The 21,840-nt window shown below is 37.2% G+C and overlaps 1 protein-coding gene across 1 annotated transcript in view; it reads left to right on the forward strand.

Moving 5' to 3' along the window:
- The window catches only part of LOC102692555 (coagulation factor XIII A chain), a 58,925-nt gene that overhangs the window by 24,735 nt on the left and 12,350 nt on the right, over nt 1–21,840 (forward strand). The window contains exons 5-11 of the mRNA XM_006634398.3: nt 31–149; nt 2,785–2,892; nt 4,075–4,249; nt 10,263–10,401; nt 11,886–11,989; nt 13,712–13,800; nt 14,624–14,777. Coding sequence (XP_006634461.2) covers nt 31–149; nt 2,785–2,892; nt 4,075–4,249; nt 10,263–10,401; nt 11,886–11,989; nt 13,712–13,800; nt 14,624–14,777 — 888 coding nt within the window. The remainder of the gene's footprint in view (nt 1–30; nt 150–2,784; nt 2,893–4,074; nt 4,250–10,262; nt 10,402–11,885; nt 11,990–13,711; nt 13,801–14,623; nt 14,778–21,840) is intronic.

The following is a 21,840-nucleotide window of genomic DNA, read 5'->3' on the forward strand; positions in this document are numbered from 1 at the left end:
GCACCTAAACACATGACTCTTCTCTCATAGATGATTCAGTGTATATGGGCAAAGACGGGGAAATTGAAGAATATGTCCTGAATGAAGCGGGCATTATCTACTTTGGGGAAGCCAGTGAGGTGGAGAGCAGGCCTTGGAATTTTGGACAGGTAATTCTAGAATTTCACAGAGCTAAACATGTAGTCATTCACACTGTAAAGGAACAAAAACTGGATTTTCAACTGAAACAACAGACAAATAACTTCATTTTGATGTACACTGCTCCAAATATTGCTTTTTTCATTTTTTTCAGGATTTATATTTTGTTCTTTGTTGCTTCCATTTTACTTACAGTTGTTAAATGTTTGCAGTGAAGCCCTTTTATGCTTCAGAGCTCCAGTGAATGTTGTGAAAAGCATGTTACTCTAATCAAGTTGTGACATCCAAAACAAATGTGATTCTTATATAAACCTTTATTCATTCTTCTATCAGGAATGTAGTCTGAAACCAGTTAGATAATTGAAAATGCTCCCTTCTTCTTGATCAGTAAAAACACTTATTGCTGCTCTAGATTAATAGGTATTCCTGCAATTTATACAACCTGTAAAGAAAATCACAACTCTTTTTCATTCTTTTGTTTAGCCAAACCATTTTTGTCCACAGGAATAAAATCTATCGTACCTGATTAAATGTTTTGTGTGCTGTCAAAGAGGAGGTCTGCTCCTCTGTGTGGGGGCATCTACAATGTCAGGCCTTCGTGTACCTTTCACACCAAAATGATCTTCAGAATATTAAAAAAAGCCGGGTCACCTTATTACTTAGCCCCTTTTAGTTCTTTTTCATTTGACTTGCCAGCAGCCAGCTTCTTTTTTCAGTCATACAGCTTGAGATATTACTGTTTAGTTATTGATTTGTAAATGCAGTATTTAAACGAAAATGTCTGTGTAAGAAAAAGCACCTTCTTCATGCTAAGAAGGCAGAGAGATAAAAAGACACTTCACAGCTGAATATGAATATACAGTACACAGTTTTTAAATTCCTTAAAGTGCAGCGGTTGATATATGAATTTGTCTTGTGAAGTAGCACGAGACAAATTCCTGAGAAGAAAGTAAGCTATGATTTTATTTTTACCTGCTTGCAACACCTGAACTTGGTTGCATGTTATCTGCAAAGTGTTTGCTGCAGTGATATCAGGAACTCTATTATCTTTGGTCTAATTGGTTATATGTATAATATTGGAGTCTTTGTGCTCTGCAGGTTTGTATTAATTTAAATGTGCTGTATTTAAAAAGGCAGTTTAAGGAAGTCATAGAAACCTCGAACCCATGGCAGTTTCAGGATACTTACACATGAATTGCTATAGCTTCGTGGACTACCCTTTATGTTCCCCTAACAGATATTCTATGAGAGTAGATAATTCAAAAAAATAAATAAAAGCAATAGTTATTAGCATGGTTGGTTTTCCCATTATAGCTTTTTAGTATATCTGATCAAGGAGACACTGGCCTAATTATTCGATTATGTATTAGAAACACTAATGGTTTGCTTATTATCTAACAGACCAGAACTGTCTACAGCCTTCATTAGCAGATGAGGATACCATGCTGTCTTTGAGGTCTCTGTTCACTTTGAAGATAGTGTGCTTCTAATTAGTGGCCAATTATTTCTCTGTTTCAGTGGTTGCTTGATCCTTCTCTACCACTCCAATAACTGAACACTTTCAAGTAGTAATAGCATAAAGAAATAATTAAGATACTAAGTTTGTTGACCCCTGTATCTTTGAAATGAAGGATAGTGAGAAACAGCTGCTGAGAAATAATTACTTCTGGATTGTTTTATAATAAAGAGTACAAGACATTCTGAAGCATCTGTTTTAACTCTTGGCTTCCCAAGAATAAGAAAGCAGCAATCCCCTTTAGAAATCCTGCAGGTTGTTTCTTATGAATATAAGTTTGAATTACATTACCTTTTTGTATGCAGAGTTGAATTGAGAACAGAAATTTCAAAATGCTGTTAAAAGAAAAACATTAATTTGTTCCCTTTTTTAAAATGATTTTAAATAAATTGATCCTGAGTTGAGTGTTAAAAATTATAAAGTAGTATATGATACTGCTGTTTGATAATACAGTTTTTGTGGTGCAACCATGCCACTCCTTTAAAAAAAATATATATATCCTACTGGGCTATTTACCCATTCAATTCTGTCAAATGGTATTTTGTGTGTGTGGTCAGGGAACTGTACATAGCACTACAGCCACACAACCAGAGGGAACCCGCATTCCTATATAGTACTTCTTTCTGTCTGTCTGAGTATGGTCTATATGCTCTCTCCTTGTCCATTTCATGTAACCCGGAGTAATATTACTTAATCGGACAGCAAAATAAGTGTGTGTTTTTGTGATCTGTGAGTGCAGGTACAATAAATGGTCTTGTTGCTGTTTACTCAATTCTGAATAAAAAGTTGCCTCTCACAAAAAAAAAAATTGTAACAACATCAAAGTAGCTTTGACCTGAGGCATGGACTTCCACACAGATCTGTAGTGGTAGTCACATATTCAGAATGCATGGTTCAATCAAGGCAGTGGTTCAGACTCTCAATAAGGTACCTTTCCCAACTAAAAGTTTGGGGTCAAACTTCAATGTGGACCTTCTCCTGATGTAAGTAGAGGCTATGCAAAGCCTGGTTGACAGACAGAGACAATGAGACCCTCTAATGTAAATATTACATATACATAAAAATGGTTTGCTAATACAGTGACAGTACAGTATAGTATTGAATGCACCATCTTCTCCTTCCATTCGCAGTTTGAATATGGAGTTTTGGATGCCTGTCTCTTCATAATGGACAAAGCTCAGATGCCTCTCACTGGAAGGGGGAACCCTGTCAAAGTCAGCCGGGTAGCCTCTGCAATGGTAAGTAGGCCATTCAAATATACTTTCTACATTCATTCATTTTTTAACCACTTGTTCCAATTCAGGGTCATGGGGGACCTTTCTGGGGGGATTTTGACTAAGAGGCACTTGATCAGAATCCCACAGATGGTAGCTTCACATGATTGGCTCCTCAGCCAAGCACCCGGCACAAGGCAGGATACATCATGGACAGGACACCAGTGCATTGCAGGGCAGACACACGCCCACAAAGGCCAAGTCGATTAGCCTAACAGTATGTTTTTGGACGGTGGGAGGAAACCGGAGAAGCTATATGAACATTGGGAGAACATACAAACCTCATGCAGAGAGCAACCCAGATCTGGAATCGAAACCAGGGCCCCCACGCTGTGAGGCAGCAATATTAACCACTGTAGCTCCATGCCTCCCTATGCCTTCTACACTACAAATTAAATGTGTCTGATATCTAGTTTGCCTTTCTTTATAGAACCAACAAACCATACTTTTATTTGCTGTGTACAGCAAATGGGTAAAGTAAGCACGAAAGATGTTACAAAGTACACATCGTTACAGTTTAAACTGAGCAAGTAATGATTTGCATAGCTGCCCAGCTGTTGCGAGTGTAGTGAGTGAGGTCTTGGACTTGTATCTGGAGGTTTGTGGGTCCACAAGCTAGGTGGGGTTCTTCTGTTGCATGGGCAGCTTCTGACGTAAAGTGCATCACTGAGATTGTATCAGTAAAATACCCTGCTGTATAAATTTGGGATGAAAGCTTCAACCACACTGCTAAATAAAGTTTAGAATAATTCAAATAATGTAGTTCTGGAACAACTACATTGGAGAATCAAAGCACTGAGGTGTCTGAAGAGAGAAAAGTCCCAGTGCTCAACAGTGTAGTAAACAACACTCTCAAAGAGGACCAAAACCATCGATAAAACTTTTGGAGGCACTTGTGTGAGCCTTTTACAGAGAATCAGAAAGGAGATATATTACTTATTTTATTAAAAAATTCTATCGCCTGACAGAGGACAACATTTCATCTGTGGAGCCTTCTTCGGCTGTCCACCTTCTTCAGGTAGAAGAAGGCTCCACAGACTAAATTTTATGTTTCTTTACTTCTCTTTTCAGGATGGAATAAGCCTTTACTTGTTCCTAAAAATGGGAAATTGTGATTTAATGCTTGTGTGTTATGTACTGTCGCAGGTGAACGCAAAAGATGATGATGGAGTTATTGTGGGTAACTGGAGTGGAGACTACCTCTATGGCGTTGCCCCAACAGCCTGGACAGGCAGTGTGGAAATTCTGCTAAACTATGCCAGTGGTGGTATGCCAGTGTGCTATGGACAGTGTTGGGTCTTCGCTGCAGTCTTCAATACCTGTAAGAGCCATTTTATCATAAATATTCTCATTGGTTTATTTTGTATATTACAAGGGATGATAGATTCTGCTTGTGTTATAACCCTCATATATTCTCCATATTTTTGTATGTAAAAATAGAGGAACTTAAGTTATAAAGAAGGTACATGGTGAGTTATTGGTCTTTTGAATTGTTTTTACTAAATTTAGAAGTGAGCATATTGAAATATTAGTGAATTGCATTACTACTGGCGTTTGTGCATGGAAATACGTAAAATGGTGAAATTAAAGTTAAAAAGTTAGAGTTTCATCACATTTTTGTTGGAATTAACACTGGTCTTTTTGTTTGGTTCTCCATAGTTAATTATGTTCATAACCACAAAGGTTTTATTTTAATAGAATAGATTACTGTTGAACTTCTGCCTGATTCTGAGAAGCTCTGACTGATTAAATTTGACTCACAAAGTTTGTTAGGAAGACATGTAGATCCACCACTTTGATAAATGGGATTCTGAATAGTCTGAGTGCCTGAAATTCTCTTGACAAAGGAGCTACTGAATATTTCATGGCTTTTTGAAGGCAACATCCACTTCCTTAAACAGTGCAGTAGCAGTGGGATGTAACAGCACTTACCACACTGTAAATAAACACTTAAACAGGAGTTTCAAGTGCATAGAAGGGTCTTATGGCTTTGGCTGACCTTGGTTGCCAAAGCTCCTTGGTTGCAAAATGGCAGGAGGAAGGAAAAATTGAGACTCTTGCTTCAAACACATTTTCCAAGAAAGCTGTGGGGAAAGAGTTGGGGAATTTATGGATACCAAGTGTAGGACAGTAGATGCATGTTATGTTCTAAAAATGTGGTGCATAAGATACACCTCTAGGCTGTTCCGTATCATTCGGAAAACCAAACCAAAATTGGAAATGTTCAAGCAGGTAGCTGCATCAGAGAAAACAAACACAATGTTTCGGCTGTGGAGCCTTTTTCAGGTGTCCAACTTCTTCAGGTAGAAGGTTCCACAGCCGAAACATTGTGTTTCTTTTCTTCTCTTATCAGGATGGAATAAACCTTAACTTGTTCCTAAAATCTGGAAATTGTCGTTTCATAACCATTTAAACCATGTGGTTTAATGATTCTTTAAGGGGAAATTAAGTGATCCAATTTGTGCACTCCCGAAATAGATTATAGGAGGGCACTGAGGTTGATACCCTTATTCTTATGAAAAATAGCATGAGATCTTAACGAACAACTATCAGAACCTCAGTTTAACATCTCATTAGAAAGATGACACCCCCTGCAGCAGTGTCTACTCTCCCCATATTGGGGCATTAGTTTGGAAATTCTGGTCCAGACGGGAGAGTGTCACCTACTGGTCCACCCAGCAGTAGCCTTGTTTTCTTTTGAGGTGACCTATACCAGGACTGATCAGTTCCAGATTTACTTAATATTTGAGATGTAACAAAAGAAGACATGAAGAATACAAATTAAAAAAAAATTTTGGGTGACTGAAATTGGAAATCATGTAATGATATACAGTATGGTAATTGTTAGAGCACTTGAATGTTAAGATAAAATGCTTAGACTTTATAAGACGCTCCCTACATATGTTCTCAGTATGACAGTTAACACTTATTTGTGATAAGTCAATATGTTTCTGAAACTTTCTTATAATGGCAAAACCTTTTTAAAATTTTGTGAGGAGGGCTTATCACAGCCTTAGTGGACAGGCAGATTGACCAGTCTTAAATTTACCTCACAAACTGATACAGGGCATACAGTACAGTGTGTTTGAGTCTTCCTTTCTTTCCTCTAATGTCTTTATATTGGAGCATACATGCAAATAAGCATTTAATTGCACTTGTGTATATGACAATAAACTGAACTGAAGTGAAGGCCGAGTGTGAGTGAACCGCCACACCATTGATAGTAGCTGGTTTAATTTGAAACAAAGAGAGTCATTCACTTATTTGCAGGTAAAAATTAATTCTTAGACTTGAGTTTTACATTTTCAGAACAGTTAACACAGTGAAACAAAGCAAAAATTAAACAGCCTTGAATAGGCCTCGAATTTGATAAGGATCTGAATAGTACTGTAGTAGTAGAGTTCTTTACATACTTAAATCTAATCTGTTCATTGATAAGAAATATCAACATAATGTCCATGTCATTACATGCCCAGTCAGCTCTGGAATCATAGTAAAGTATGGTTTAGTATTCCAGGTAAAGAGAGAGAACGTTTTTTGGGGTTGGATTATGTAGGCAAAGAAAGAACACCATGATTACCTCATTAAAATGCTCCTTTGAGAAATTTATATATTTTATAGGATAATAACATGGTTGCAGATCATTTAATCACTATTTATTATGTTCTGTTTTGTAATGTACTGTCTACAGTGTGTTGTGTTGTCTGTTGTACTGTGTCATCTGCTGCACTGTGCATATCCGGAGACGAGCCCGAATAAAACTTCCAGTGTACATGTACATATGGCAATAAAGTCCTCTATCCAGGACTGAAAGTCATTTTAGTACCAGCACTTGCCTAAAAAAAAATCTGAATTTAATCAGATTCGTGATCATCAGAAACGTTATTGCCAGTATCCTGTGCCTGACCTAGTCCAAAGGTAACCAATGGGAAATAATTAAAATAATACTTGATTATGATATTTGAAAAAAATACAGAAAAATACAAAGTGAGTCATGTTACCGAGATAACTCAAAATAACACAGATCAGTGCAGGAAATATCTATTAGATTAGATGAGCAGTTTTCCTCGGATCAAGTAGTACAAGTATAGCAGCTGGGCCACAATCTGCAGGTATTAATCAGTCATTGGCATCTTTGACTAACAAGTCTCCTTGCCATGTTTAGGGCTAAGTGATGATTAATCGGGTTCTGATGTCATCATTGGACAAATTGCGTGGCAACTGAGACCACCATTTGTTATAGAACTTTAGCCAGAAAAAATAGGTCTTTAACTGGTTATAGTATCCTAAAGGAGATTTTCTGTTAGGGATTAACAGATAAACAAACGAATGTCAGAAAAGTTTTGTGAAAGAAGTAAGGACAGGTGGTAGGACTCCTTTTCAACACCCTTTTGTCCCCATTACATGCACTTCTGCAAATTTCTGAAGGCTGTAAAACAAAGGTTACACCCAAGCCCAACAACATTTGTACAGTCATTGTATTTCTAGTGGATCAATAGCTAACCTCATTATCACAAATACAGATTTTTCTAAAGCAAAAGTAACAGTTTTGGGTTTGTGGTCCCAGCACTTCTCGTATTACTTTGTTGGCATGTGGTTTGTTGAAGCTTATGATCCCAAGATTTTGTCAAAAGCTTTTTGAAGGATCTCAGTGAATCAGCATCCACATTGTATTCAGGGAGCTTATTCCAAATGCTTAATTCAATTGTCTTTGTAAAAAAGGGAGGCACCGACATTAGTCTAATTTATTTCCCCAATATGATTGATTTCCCTAATATTCCCTTAATAGGATTTATAAATGTTTTTGTAGAGGTAGAGTAATGAAAAGGGTTTTGCTCAGTTTTCAAAGAGTCTTGATTTCAATTTCACCATTGCTTCATATCACCATATTGTGCAGTATTTTAGGTCAGATGGCACGTATCCCCTTCACTTACACAAGGGAGTGAATCAAATCTGCAGATGTCATTGTATTTGATACCACAGTTTCCTACTCATGCACAGACTATTTTTGGCTTGCATTGCCTTAATTCCAGGTTTTAGGATAAAAATACAAAGAGATTGGATGCGTAATTGTACACGTACAATCATTTCAGATATTTATAGTATGACTGCTCATTTTGGACAGGATGCAAGCTGTTCAGCACGACTAGAATCAAATGGAATTGAAAGTTCATTTTGTACTGAACTTAATACAAAATAACAGTAAACAGAAGCACACTTCCTACTTTTTACGTGGTCTGTGTCATGAAGAATTTGAACATTGAACTGCCCTGTGTTTACCTTGAGCGAGGCGCTATCCATTTTCCCATATTATTCCAAGGGTCAAAATCTTGTTTCATCTTGTATTCCTCCAGGTGTGTACGACAATGTGACAGTTCAGTCTCAAAGCTTTCAATAATATGTTTTCTTTTTCTTGAAATATGATTTTTACCTTCTAAATAACCAATGCGGAAATCCTTTCCGTCATGTGAAACTTTTTTATTAGGAAAGTCTAACTCACAACCTGACTTGTACAGCACAATTGCTATTCATGAATGTACTGTATATTGTTAACTGAGTAATTAACACAGTCTTACAATTCTGCAAAGTGTCCCTTTCTAAATATGTGCTGTTTATGCTGCAACAAAACAAATTACAGAGCAAAGCACATAATGGGGGATGACACTGTAGCACGGTATTTAGCATTGCCGCCTGACAGCACTGGAGCCCTGGGTTCAGTTCCTGGGATTGTCTTCATGGAGTTTGCATGTTCTCCCCTTATTCATAAGGGTTTTTCTCCCGCAGTCCATAAACATACTGGTACGGTTAATTGACTTCTGGGAAAATTGGCCCTAGGTATGAGTGTATCTGTGACTGTCTGCCCTGGGATGAACTGGCCTCCTGTCCAGGGTGTATCCTGCCTTGTGCCTGTTGCTTGTTGGGATAGACTCCAGTTCCTCCTTGAATCCGTATTAGATAAAGAGGTTAAAAAAAGAATGTATGAAGAAGATAAGAGAACATTTTGATACTACTGTATTACTGTTATTTCTGTTATTCAGCTGCAAAGCTAAACTTTGGATAGTGTAGAGCGATGGCACAGAGTCTAGCAATAAGCTGCAACTAAAGTATTAGTCATTTACCTTCTGTGCACACATCTGAAATGGACCCTAGAGTGGAAATGGGAGAGAAAACTATACTTTGCTCAACTGAAAGCTCCACTAGTCTAAGCGGAATTTGGAGAAGGACAGAAAGTGAGGAGAGAGTCTTTCTTGACATTGTGCCTGTGAGTGGCTCCTTTTTTTGCCAGCTTGCAAGTTCCAGTCCCTTTATATGACTTGCTGTTGCTTAATGTAATGTATGGTTATTACATTAATATAAGCGATTACATTAGAAAACAAAAAAACCCCAAGGGTAGAAGTCATTAAGAAAACAATTACATGGATATTAGATCCTGGAGAAAGGCAAGGGGATATTTGAAAACAAATGCTTTTCATATAGATAAACAAGAACTTTAAATGAAATAGGGAATTAATGGTATATTCTTATAACTGCTAGATGTAGCTGTATTCACTAAATTTTCATTACTGATAAATGTATTTTACTTTATGTCTTGTCACATATTACAGGTTATATACTGTATATTTTTTACTTTAAGTGGAATTCTTCTTGACCTTTTCTCTGTGCAGAGCAGTCTGTTAAGTAAATCACTGGAAAGCCTATCATCCAGGCGCAAAGTCTTTGTAACATGTGGTCTGCCCTACTCCTAACAGATTAAAGGAAGTGTAGAGTTTTGGGTGTTGAGGCAAAAAAAAAGATAGTTGTAGCTATTTCATAAAAAAAGACTGTATGTTGTACATACGCCTCTAAAACAAAAACTATAAATCATAGTGCAGCTTCTCACTGTAAACCCTTCTGCAGACAACTGAGGATACCAAAAAAGGCAAATAGCAGCCAAAAGTTGCTTCTAGTATGAGACTCAGTCCAGTAAAGGCTAAGACTATAAATTTGCCCTTACTTAGCAAGGCCTGAACTTATAAAAAAGGTCTTTGACTTAACACTGCTCTCTGGCATTTACTTTGTTCAGGCAAGCCCAAATTTCGTACAATTTAACTAAACACCATACTATCAAGAAAAAGAAAAATCTATATACTTCTGACGTTTCTCTATATAACAGAACCATGCTGAGTTTAAAGTTTGACATCATGAAAGATGTGTAATAAGAAACGTATATGCAAAGAAACTGTCTCCCTGAGTCTTTAATTCTGAGATTACAAGTAGAAGCATCTTGGATTGTAAATTGGATTTTCCCACAGTGATGCTTTGCTATGAAATGCTGCCCTTTTGATCGTTCCTAGTCCTGCGCTGCCTTGGGATACCTGCGCGGGTTGTAACCAACTTCTTCTCAGCTCATGACAACGACGGGAATTTAAAAACGGATGCCATTGTGGATGAAGATGGGAAACTAGACAGAAATCTAACTAAGGATTCTGTTTGGTGAGTTGTTTTTTTATTTCCTCTGACACACACACACACAAAAAGAATTTTCAATGGTAAAATCATGGAGTTTATCATCACCTCCCAGAGTTTGTGAATGATCATACCAACAGACTAACCTTCTCAATACTATTTCAGAATGTAACAAAACAGCAGTAGTTATCTTTTTGTAATTTTACAGTCGTCAAATATTTTCATTGCACACTCATCTCCTCCAGAGTCGCCATTTTTATTTCCATTTTCTCCATTTCTGACCTCAGCACCCACACCGTGAATGATAAAGGGCAGCTGCTCAGAACAAATCCCCATATTTCTGGACAGCAAAAGGGCTGCTGATCCAATGCAGCTGGGCCACAGTGCTAGAAAAAATATTCAGTGAATGTAAGAGTAGTGTTGCATAACAATGAAAATAAATATGAATCATAGTGTCATTCCTTATTGTCAGCAAACATTTTATTCCAATTATTTTCAATGCAATGCAATTTTCAGTTTCACTTACTGCAGTTTTACTACTGTATTTGGCATCTTACCACCTCGTATCCTGATCTCTTGAGCTCTCAGAAGTTAAGCAAGGCTGGGCCTAGTCTTTACAGAGATGGGAGACAACTAGAAACAGCTTGTTATTATGAATTGTGTCATTGGAACTGTTATCTGATCTTCCCTCTACACCAGCCTTGTATAACTAATTTCCTTGTATAGTGACTGGAGTTGCTGTGGTGTAGGGATACCACCCTGTGAATAAGACAATAAGCCAATGACCTGACTGTCCTAGTACTTGGTAATGGTCTGGATTGTTGTACAATGGCACTGGAAGTAAAAACTTCAACAAGATCATGAAAAAGACTATTGTATTGAATGTACTACTTGGTGTTAGAAAGTGTGGTACTACTTTCTCAATGCCATGCTTCCTCCCACCCATCCACTTAAAGAGCCAAGTTCTCTTGAACCAAGAATCAAGGTTTTGTGTCAACCAATCACCCTGGTGGGTGCCTGCAAGTGTAGTGCAGATGTGCAGAGCTGTTGAGCATACAAGAGAGATCAATGGGGAGGTTCAAGTGTGACGTTCTGGGCAGGAATGTCAGTATATGATAACATCCCAGCAGGACAGCACACCTCCTCATGCTGCTCATGTAACAGTGGCTTTCAAGGCAGAGGAGAATGAGATATGCTACAGTAGATCCCTCCTCACTATACTTGAGCCCCATGGAACATCTTTGGGATAAGATGGGAAAACGTGTGGCATCTAAGGCAGAGACCTGTGAACACAGACTCTACAAGAAGACAGGGATGGAATCCCACCAGCATCACAAGCCTTGTGCAAAGCACAGATGGCAAATTTACAGCTTGCATGGCTTCTAACAGTGGCCACACATGTTGAAATGTCCACTTGTATAGTAAACTTAATGCAGCTTGGAAGAAATTATGTGCTTCTGTACTGAGGAGAACTGTACAGAGCATGAGGTGTTTTACAAACTTCCCTACAGGAACTATCACTGTTGGAATGAGTGCTGGATGACTAGATCAGACCTTCCAGAAGGTTTTGGAGGCTGGCAGGCTGTGGATGCAACTCCCCAGGAAACAAGTGATGGTAAGACTAGAAGAAGACTTTTTCTTCTTGTATGTTTGGGGAAATATTTTAGTAAAGTGGAAATAACTGTTGCTCAAGGAAGAAGCCTGTTCTTAGACAGTTTTTCAGTGCAACATTTAGTTAAATCAGGATAAGGGAACACACAGGTCTCAGTATTTAGAAATGCTATAAAGAATGACATATATCACAAGCACAGAGAAAGGAATCTCCTAGAATGCTACATGTACATCACCATTTTGAAGGCTGACCTCTTCCTCAGTTCAGCATTTATCTGTGGTACATTAAAACCAAGGTAATCTGTTTTGACATAATAGAAGCTACAATCAATCATCAATCTTCATCAAAATGCATCATAATTATCATTAAAAAATATAATTGTGGTTTGCATGTACCAGATTATAGTTAACGGTGTAATTATGTGTAATATAATGTATACAGTGTCTAAAATATTCCTTTGAATAGGAAGTACTACTTCTAAATCACAGCGTGTCTGTCAAGTATACATTATCAAATATTATTTAGGGCATTTTTTCTCAAAGTAAAGCTTATATCAATCTTTTCAAGAGAACTTGTTTTTAACTGTTTTGTGACTTGTTCTCCGTAATGTATGAAATTAAAAAATGCAGGATTCAAACTAAACATTCCGTGAAATCCTTAACTTCATTTTAGGTAGCTGTTGAGGTTAAACTGGAGCAGTGGCACTGTATTTTTAGCTTGGAGAACCTAATTATAGTTTTGATCCTGTGAACAGAATTTTAAAAAATGTTTGCTGCAGAGCAGATCACTCTCCCAATATCTTGAATGTAAGTGTAGTAAATTTAACTTACCAAAAAGAATTCAAGATGAATTACTCCTCTGAATCAGAGCTGTTTAATTAGCTAGCTGTGACTGGCTGCATACTGTTGGTCAAGTTTTGCCAGGGTTTGAACTAAAACAGCACTACCATGACTCTCGGCTTACTGTTAGCCACGTGTTGCCAGAGCTTAAAGTCATGCAGCAAGTCTTCAACTTAACATGAAACATTTGTCCCTATGTCTTGCTGGGCACCTGCTGTATGTGGCTGCATTGTTTCAAAGGCTTATGAATATAACATCTCTCCTGAATCAAAGTTTGAGGTGGTGAGCTGAAAAGATTCCAAATCCCTAAACAGGGGCATAACAAGAAAAATAACCGTCTAAATAAATGAAAAAAAAAAAGTAAAAGATGTCGTTTGTGAATAAAAGAAAACTCAAGGAAGTGTGCTTTTGGCAGGAGTTCCTTTTTGCAGCAAATTGTATAGAAAACCCTTCACTCCTTCAATCCACAAGAGGATCCACATCTGAGGAGCTGTTGTAATTTGGTGAAATATTGATTATCAAAACAATGTTTCATTTTTTCTGAAGAGGACACTTGGAAGAAATTACTATTTCACATTTTGTTTTTCCCCCTGAGCCTTGTTTATGTGTCAGACTTTCATGTTATGACTGGAATTCATTTAGTCATTGATTTCACTGGAAATGTAACTTGAGCTCAAACTGCAGACTCCTGCGCACAGGAATGAAATCCAATCTCTTTCTAAATGGCATATTTCTTCCCCAGGTGGTTAATTCATTGACTAGTAAAACAGAATTCTCGTCCTAGTCCATCAAATAATCACACTAGATTAAGCCAACACAAGGTTTGTTAACCTCTTGAAAAGCTAAAATCAAAATTGGCTCACTAAACACTTCTTTTCTCATGCAGGGATGTACAGATGTGGTCCAGCTTCTGTCCATGCTATCAAACAAGGAAGAGTATACCTTCCTTTTGATACACCATTTGTTTTTGCTGAGGTATGTTGTTTTGTATGAACAATGATGTTTTATTGTTAATACTGCATTCATTGAGCTCTTTGCAAATTAGGCTGATTCTTAGCAGTCTGTATCCAGAGTGCTTACCAATGTGTTATTTTGGTTAGTATCTATCAAATGGAAAGTTATCATCAATCTTAACATTTGTGATTGATAAATGGTTGGTGAGTTAAAGGGTTGAATATCACAGTTTAATTACAAATATAATAACACCAGAAAATTAGACAACAACCTGTAATTCTATCATCTAAAATCATGCAAATTTAATATTATTTTATTGTGTTTAAATATGGGCAGCATAGTAACTAGTGCTGTTTTCTCGTACTGTAGCTCTTCAACCTGGGCTTGATGCCAGACTAAGGTCTCATTGGTTTTATATTTGCATCTGGTTTCCTATCAAAGACCATGCTGGCTACATGAATTGATGTCTCTGAATTACCCCTGTTTTATGTGCCCTGAGATATACTGGTGTAGTCTCACCTTGACACTTTGTTACATAACAGAAACCCAGATATTTGGAAAATTAATTTCTTTATTTGGTATCATGTGTATAAATCACTTGGGGAAAAAAAACCCATTTGAAATCAATGTCTTTCCCAGATCAGGTGTTAACCTACAGTATTTTCCTGAGATAGTTTACTTTAGTCTGTAGAATGAAGACTAAAAAGTGTTCAGGCAGCATACGTGCAAAAGCCATAATCCAGCCCAGAGCAGTTACTCAGATAAATCATACTTAATCCTGATTTTTAAATTCAAGATACATAATGCGTCTTTTCTGCACAGTGACTCTGTCAATCTTTTACAGGTTAACAGTGATGTTGTTTATTGGAAAAGGAAGAAGGATGGGACTCAGGAAGTTGTAAAAGTGGACCCACATCACATGGGAAAGATGATATTGACCAAGGAAGTTGGCCGAGATGAGAGCAAAGACGTTACTGATCTGTACAAATTCCCTGAAGGCCAGTAGGAAATAGATTAATCTATTAAGCAATGGGGTGTGAGACGTGTTCTGGAAAACAAACACTTTAATACATATCTGATTCCTGACAGAAAAAAAAAAACATTTCACTTGCACTGGGGAATTAGTCAAACCTTCTAAATTTTTAATGCCTTTTTGCTATTTATGAGAGCAGTTTGCATTTTTATCATCACTGAATTCAATAAGACAGTTTATAGAATTTTCTTAAACAACTGAATAGTGCCTACCCACAAACATCAAGTGTACCAAGGTGCCTAGTTACAAAAAGCACATTTCACACATAGACAGCCTGTAGATTGCTATATTTGATCTCTTAGCAATAATGTAGTTTTTGTGTATAGCTCTATTTTATTGTTGTTTTTTTTACTATCTTATCATTATTTTATCATATATTTTATAGAATACATTATGTCCTCTTCAAAATAATATGGCCAATGATATAAAATACTGTCATCTTGCTGCCACTAAATAACAAAGCATTTGATCTTTCTATTATGACTTACTGTATAAATCTGCTGATATTTCAAGTAGCACGTTGTGAATTTGCCTCTGGTTATCAAAACCTCAAACCACTTTCCCATGAATGGTTGTTATTAGGATCTGCCAAGGACTGACCAGCTGCAATAAGGCAAACAGTACACTAACATTTCTGACAAAAGAACCGTGTATATACAGTTTCTAACTGTGAGCATACTGTAGATCACAGCTCATAGATCATAACTTATTCGATTTTTCATGGCATTCAACTCGTATTTCTTTAGGTGGGATCCTCAAACCAAATATTTAAAAATAGCATCGATATTTTTCCTTTTGTTTATTACAATTATTATTAATCTAGTCAGTGCTTAAATCCAGGGCAAGATATAATAGAAAAATACATTTCATGCAATACTAAAATGTAATACAATGATGAACGCAAAGAAGGAAACTATTAAAATACTAGTTTATACAAATAATTGTACAGTGTCAAAATTTAAAACAATACAATGCACAAAATACGGTAAACATTAGCTGTATATAGAGTAAGCTTTTTGTTTTTTCATAAGCCTAGAGCATATTAATCACATACTGTACTGTCTGACTGATCTTATTATCTATTCATTCACACTGAAGTGTCCCTTAATTATGGAAAATGAATGAGACTGCAAACCATTAAATGTTTTGCTACTGTAGCACTGTGAACACTAAGAAACCCTGTAAAGAGTTTAATAATTATTTAATAATAAACAGGTTAGGCAACAGCCCTATGAGCTGCAATAGACTGATATGACATTACACAGAGTGTAGAAAGCAGTGGTGTTTTAGGGAAGTCTCAGGGAAGTGTTTAGAGTAGTGGTTTCCAACTGGGGTCCTGGAGGAACACTGTGTCTGCTGGTTTTCATTCCAGCTAAACTCTTAATCCCATGTTAATCCTGATTGTCAAATACGCCCATCCGTAATTCTGCTGTTCCCTGCTTCTACTGCTTCCTGTCACTTCAGCATTCAGCAATTTGCACAGTTGCCGTTATTTCAGATCTTCCTAATTTGTGACAGACCATCACAGGTAGGAACAATTGTATCAGACAACAAAATTTGTTTTCCTTCCGCAGATGTCCAATTGATTTCAGACAGCAAACCACAATGAGGGCATTTCTGAAGCTCACCAATTGCATCAGGGTTGAGATCCCATTTGACCTTTTAAAAATTGATAGTAAATTAATAAATGTATCCCAAATAAAACATTTGAACCATTTTCACAACCTTCAGCACCAGGTTTGGAAACCTCAGGTATAGAGTATTAATGAGCAAATTTAACTATTCTTCTATTCTTTCTTATTAAACTGGTAGGGAAGGAGTGTTTATTTTTCCCTTTCAAAACCAATGGATTAGGAATTGGTTTAAAGATTGTGGTATCCACAAATTTCCATTTTAATGTAAAGTTAGTCTTTTATAATGTAGCAATGTATAACAAATATTTACCACCACTCTCTCACCTCCACAAAACACAAAAATCAAGCTTATTTGTTGGTTAGCATGTCCCGAATACAAGCCCAAAACTAATCTGGAGTAACAACAAGAAAGTGAATGTTCTTGAGTGGTTCAGACAAAGCCCTGCCTTTAATATGATAGAATGTTTGTGGAGTGAAAGACTTGCAAATTGCTGTATATTGACAATCCCCAACCAATATGTCTTGAGCACTTTTTCAAAGAAGAACCTGCACAAATAGCAACATCCTGGTGTGCAAAGCTAGTAAAAACTCATCCCAAAAGACCTGCAGTTGTAATTGCTACAGAAGCTGCTTCTATTAAGAATCGATTCAGTGGGTTGAACACTGTTTTATGGAACAATTTAACAAAATTTAGTTTGTTTCTCTTTGGACCCCCTGCTGACATTTAATGTCTTTCACCGGTAACAGTTCAGTTTGAGCTGTTTTATCATCCATTCATCTGTGAACCGGTTCTTCCAATTAAGGGTTGCTAGGGAGCCACATCCTAACCTGGCAAGCAATGGGCACAAGGAAGGGTACACCCTGGACAGGATGCCAGTTCCATTGCAGGGCACACACACACAAACATGTACAGTACGCATTCACACCAGGGCCAATTTTCTCAGTTAACCTAACTGTACGGTATGTCTTCAGGTTGTGTGAGGAAAGTCAAACTCCTGTAGGACACCCACATGAACCCAGGAAGCACACACAAATTCCACACAGATAGCACCGCAGGTCCAGAATGAATTCCAGGGCCCCAGGTCTTAACTTCTGCATCACCCTGCGCATTTACATGGTGAACAAAAATACTACCCTAAAAAATGTATTTACATCATTGTTTTCTTCTTATTATTATTCACAGCCTCAGTCCCAGACTGTCCTGGGGTCAGCTGCTTTGGTTGCTCTTCTCCACTTGTCTCTGTCGAGCGCATCTTCCTCATTCACTTCACATACCTCCATATCTTTTCTCATACAATCTATCCATCTCTTTCCAGGCCTGCCTCTTCCTCTGTTACCTTCCACCTCAAATTCCATTACCCTCTTTGTTACTTCCTCAACGTCCCTCCTCATGATATGTCCATACCACCGTAACCTCACCTCTCGCATCTTCTCAACCACATCCACCACTCTACATCGTCTACGGATTTCTTCATTTCTGATCTTATCCTTCATTGAAATCTGCAGAATCCATCTCAACATCCTCATTTCAGTTCTTCTCATCAAGTTCTCTTCCCTCTTTCCAACTGCCAAGCATTCAGCTCCATATAGTAGTACAGGTCTAATCACAGTCTTGTACATTTTGCACTTTAACTTTCTAGGAATTTTCCTAGATCACAGATTATACCAGTTATTTACATCATTGTAATTTAGCAGACATCATTGGAAGGGGGTGAATATTTTTCAAAGGCACAGAATAGGGATTGTGCACCAGGATCTTTGTATTAGGACAAGATATTTAATGAAGGAGCCAGATGTCTGTTCTCTTGCACATTTTGTTTCTGTAATTATTTCTAATAACTTCTATTATAGTTTTGGATGTTGCAGGATTGCAAATACTTTGGTGTGATTTTCTCATTTGAAAAAAAATATATATTTTCGCAAGGTAGTTATTGATATGTGTCCTGATACATTGTAACAGATATGACCATTGATCGACAAGTACAGTAAGTGAAGAAGAGGGCTTTACATGACTTCACAAGCAGGACAGTAGTGTGGGTGAGAGAAAGAGAATGAATTGGAAATGGATGCTTGTTGGCTGGCTGTCAGGGTGGCAGCTGAGCAGTGAACTTGAAACATCACCTGTATATAAAGTGCTTTGGGATAATTTAGGGTGTTAGGCACTGCATAGATTCAAATAATTATTATTATTTGCATTTATATAATGCCATGAAATAATAAGGGTTATTTTAACTTACATTTATTATTAAGAAAAGACTGTAAGTAGCAAAACCAGCTTTTATTGATGGGGAAGAAAAAATTATTGTGAGATTAATAAGATTCTGTGTGATTTCACATGTGAATGATGGAGCTTTAAGATCACAGCGGTGAAACTTTAACGCCACTTCTCTTTTGAAAGCATGCCGGTTTCTCCTTGATTTATGTTTTGTATTTCTTTTGGGACATTGCATAATTTGTATCTGGCTGCTACATGCCTCTGAAGTACAGTAACTCTGTAAGACCTAGTTTTAATTCTGTTGGGTGGAACTTAAAATTAAACATAATTGTCTATATTGCAGAAAGGAAACAGTGTACATTTGAACTATTTGATTGTGCTTTTAAACTGCTTTAAATGTGCATAATTAGCAGTGACTTTAATATAAATAAATATCTTTATGTGTTTGGGCTTTCATTAGCCGAGTTTGCTTATTTTAAAGGATATGGCTTGGGAAACAGGAATCACTATTTCTGAGAGTGGAAATCCTCAGGTGGCATGCCTCAGCTTTAATAGTAAAGAGCATACAGTATTTGCCTTCTAGGAGGCATGGTGGCATAGTGGTTCACATTGTAGCCTGGCAGCACTGGGGCTGTGGGTTCAGTTGTGGATCTGGGTGCTGTTCACATGGAGTTTGTATGTTCTCCCCGTGTTCACGTGGCTTTCTTCCCACAGTAAAAAGAGATACTGGTAGGTTAATAGGCTTCGGAGGAAAATTGGCTGGGTGTGATTGTGTGTGTGCCTTAGGATGGACTGGTGTCCTGTCCAGGGTGTATCCTGCCTTCCATCTGGCTCCCCCAGAACCCTCTATTGGATAAAGCAGTTAGAAAATGTATGAATGGATATTTGTCTTTTGTTGAACCCTGTTGAGTCGAGGGTGGTACATTCAATAAAAACATAAAAAAATGAATTAAGTTTGTCATTAACATAATAACCTTTATAACATTTCAATTTCAGGGCAATACAGTTCTTATCTTAGAAAACAGTTTGGTTACTTCAGTTGAATCAGGAATCACAGGCTGTACTTTATCATTCAATTGGTTAGCATTGTTGCCTTAAAAATGTAAATAGTTGATATACAAATCATATAACCTACATGTCAAACTTGAATGTCTGTTATGAAAAAACACAAGATTCATTTTTTTATAAGTAATTTTTTCATGGTTAAATAGTTCTAGGCCCTTAGAAATGGATCATTGTCTACATTTAATGTTATCTATCATGTATTTGCACAGGTTTGAGTTTCTTCTAAATCATTCTGAATTTAATTTGCTGCTTCTATAGTATTTAGTCATCTTCCTTATGGTATTATTTTAAAATACAACTGCTAGTTTACTGACTATAGCAAAATCTAGATTATTGATATGAGTTAGGAAGAGCAGTTGTCCTAATACACATCCCAGTGGTACTCCACCAATCACATCATCCCCAGTTTGAATATTCACCTACAGTATTTATTCTGTAGTCTCTGTTTGCTCTTTATTAACCAATACTCGGTCCAGCACGCACATTTCCCTGAATGCCTATGTCCTGTCATTTGAAATGGTATAGTGTGACACAGTGGAGAAAAGTTTGATCTCCCGAGAGCCCCAGAGACAAAAAAAATTGGCCCTCTTGCTTTCTCTGGCAGTCGTGTGAATACAGTATGTCTCACTACTAACACCTGTTGCCTAAATTGAGAGGACTCAACTAAACGCTCACGCGGCCGCTCAGCTGTTCATCCAAGAGTTCTCATCTCAGGAACAGCCTTTCTGTGCATAAGAGAGAATACATCTTTTACAGAGCCTTATCGCTCGCCCTTGAACTCTGATAATAAAGAACCTACAATGAAGTGATTTTGCACTGACGGTCTATCTCCTTCAGAGATATTAGACGAAAATCCGGGGCAATAACACAGCCCAATAACCCAAGCACTGCCACAATAGTTGTTGAGAAACATTATCAAAAGCCTTCGGAAAATTTACATAGGCCCTATGATGTACTCGGTGTGTATTCATTACTGCTATTGTGCATTAAAAGTACTTTGGCTGGACAAGTTAGTCGGGCAAGAGCTGTCTTTTCTAAATCACAGTGGACTGTTTCCTAGAATATTATCGTCATATACAGAAAAGAAAAAACATTAGAACTGTCAAGGAAAATCCCTGAACTGTCAGTGAATTCAACAACCATCTCTGTAGTGGAGAGCCAGGGTGCTTTTATGGTTAGAAGAGATCTAGATAAATATTTCTCAAAGAAATGAAAGATTAATGTGTTCAGGAATTGCAGATGGTAATGATCCAAGTAACATAAACTCTTCTGTGAAGCATGGTGGTGGTAATGTCATGACCTTATTGATGATGTAACTAATAATGGCAGCAACAGAACGAATTCTGAAAAAACCCAATCTAAGATTATGCTTCCAATAATAATAATAATAATAATAATAATAATAATAATAATAGCCAGGTAGAGACAGATAACTACACAAAGAAAAGCATTGTAATCAGATTTTCTATTGACAAAGGCCAGATATGTTAAATAAGAATGGAATTGATTGGCTGTAAAAATACTATAAGGCTTTTCTTTAATTCAGAGCTCATGAATACTCAACGAGGTATCTTGCTGAGTGTAGCGATTTTAGCTATGTAAATCTCGCAAGATGAGCTACTCAAGGTCAACCTTTCATCTGGACTGAGCTCATTCTTTTAGAGCCTACTTTTTGAGATGCTTTCAGAATATCCATAGTCCAGTGTGACTGGCCAGATTCTTTTATTTTCTTTACAACAGCACTCGACAGCCATCACGTTTTAAATTTCTTAATAAGCAGGTCTTAAGGGATCAATAATTCTATTTACTTAGCCTATGTACAGTAGGAAAAAGCAAATATTAAACAATCAATGCTTTCCTTGACCAACACAATATGACTTCTTTCCTGGTTGACTTTCTTCAACAGAAATAAACCTGTTTCCAATAGTTTGTGCTTGAGTGTTAGTGCCAGCTTTTAGTGTTAAACATAGCTAAGAAACCTTTAAGGTCCTTAAACATTTAAGGACAAAGCTCTACCACATTTTCAAAATTGAGCTTGTTTTAACGTTCTCCAGCTGCAGTAAATGAGCATAAGGAAATGGTGTAATATTTGTCATTTCTTTAAGCCACTGAAG

This window comes from Lepisosteus oculatus, chromosome 6 (assembly GCF_040954835.1).
Source record: "Lepisosteus oculatus isolate fLepOcu1 chromosome 6, fLepOcu1.hap2, whole genome shotgun sequence".
Classification (NCBI taxonomy): Eukaryota; Metazoa; Chordata; class Actinopteri; order Semionotiformes; family Lepisosteidae; genus Lepisosteus; species Lepisosteus oculatus.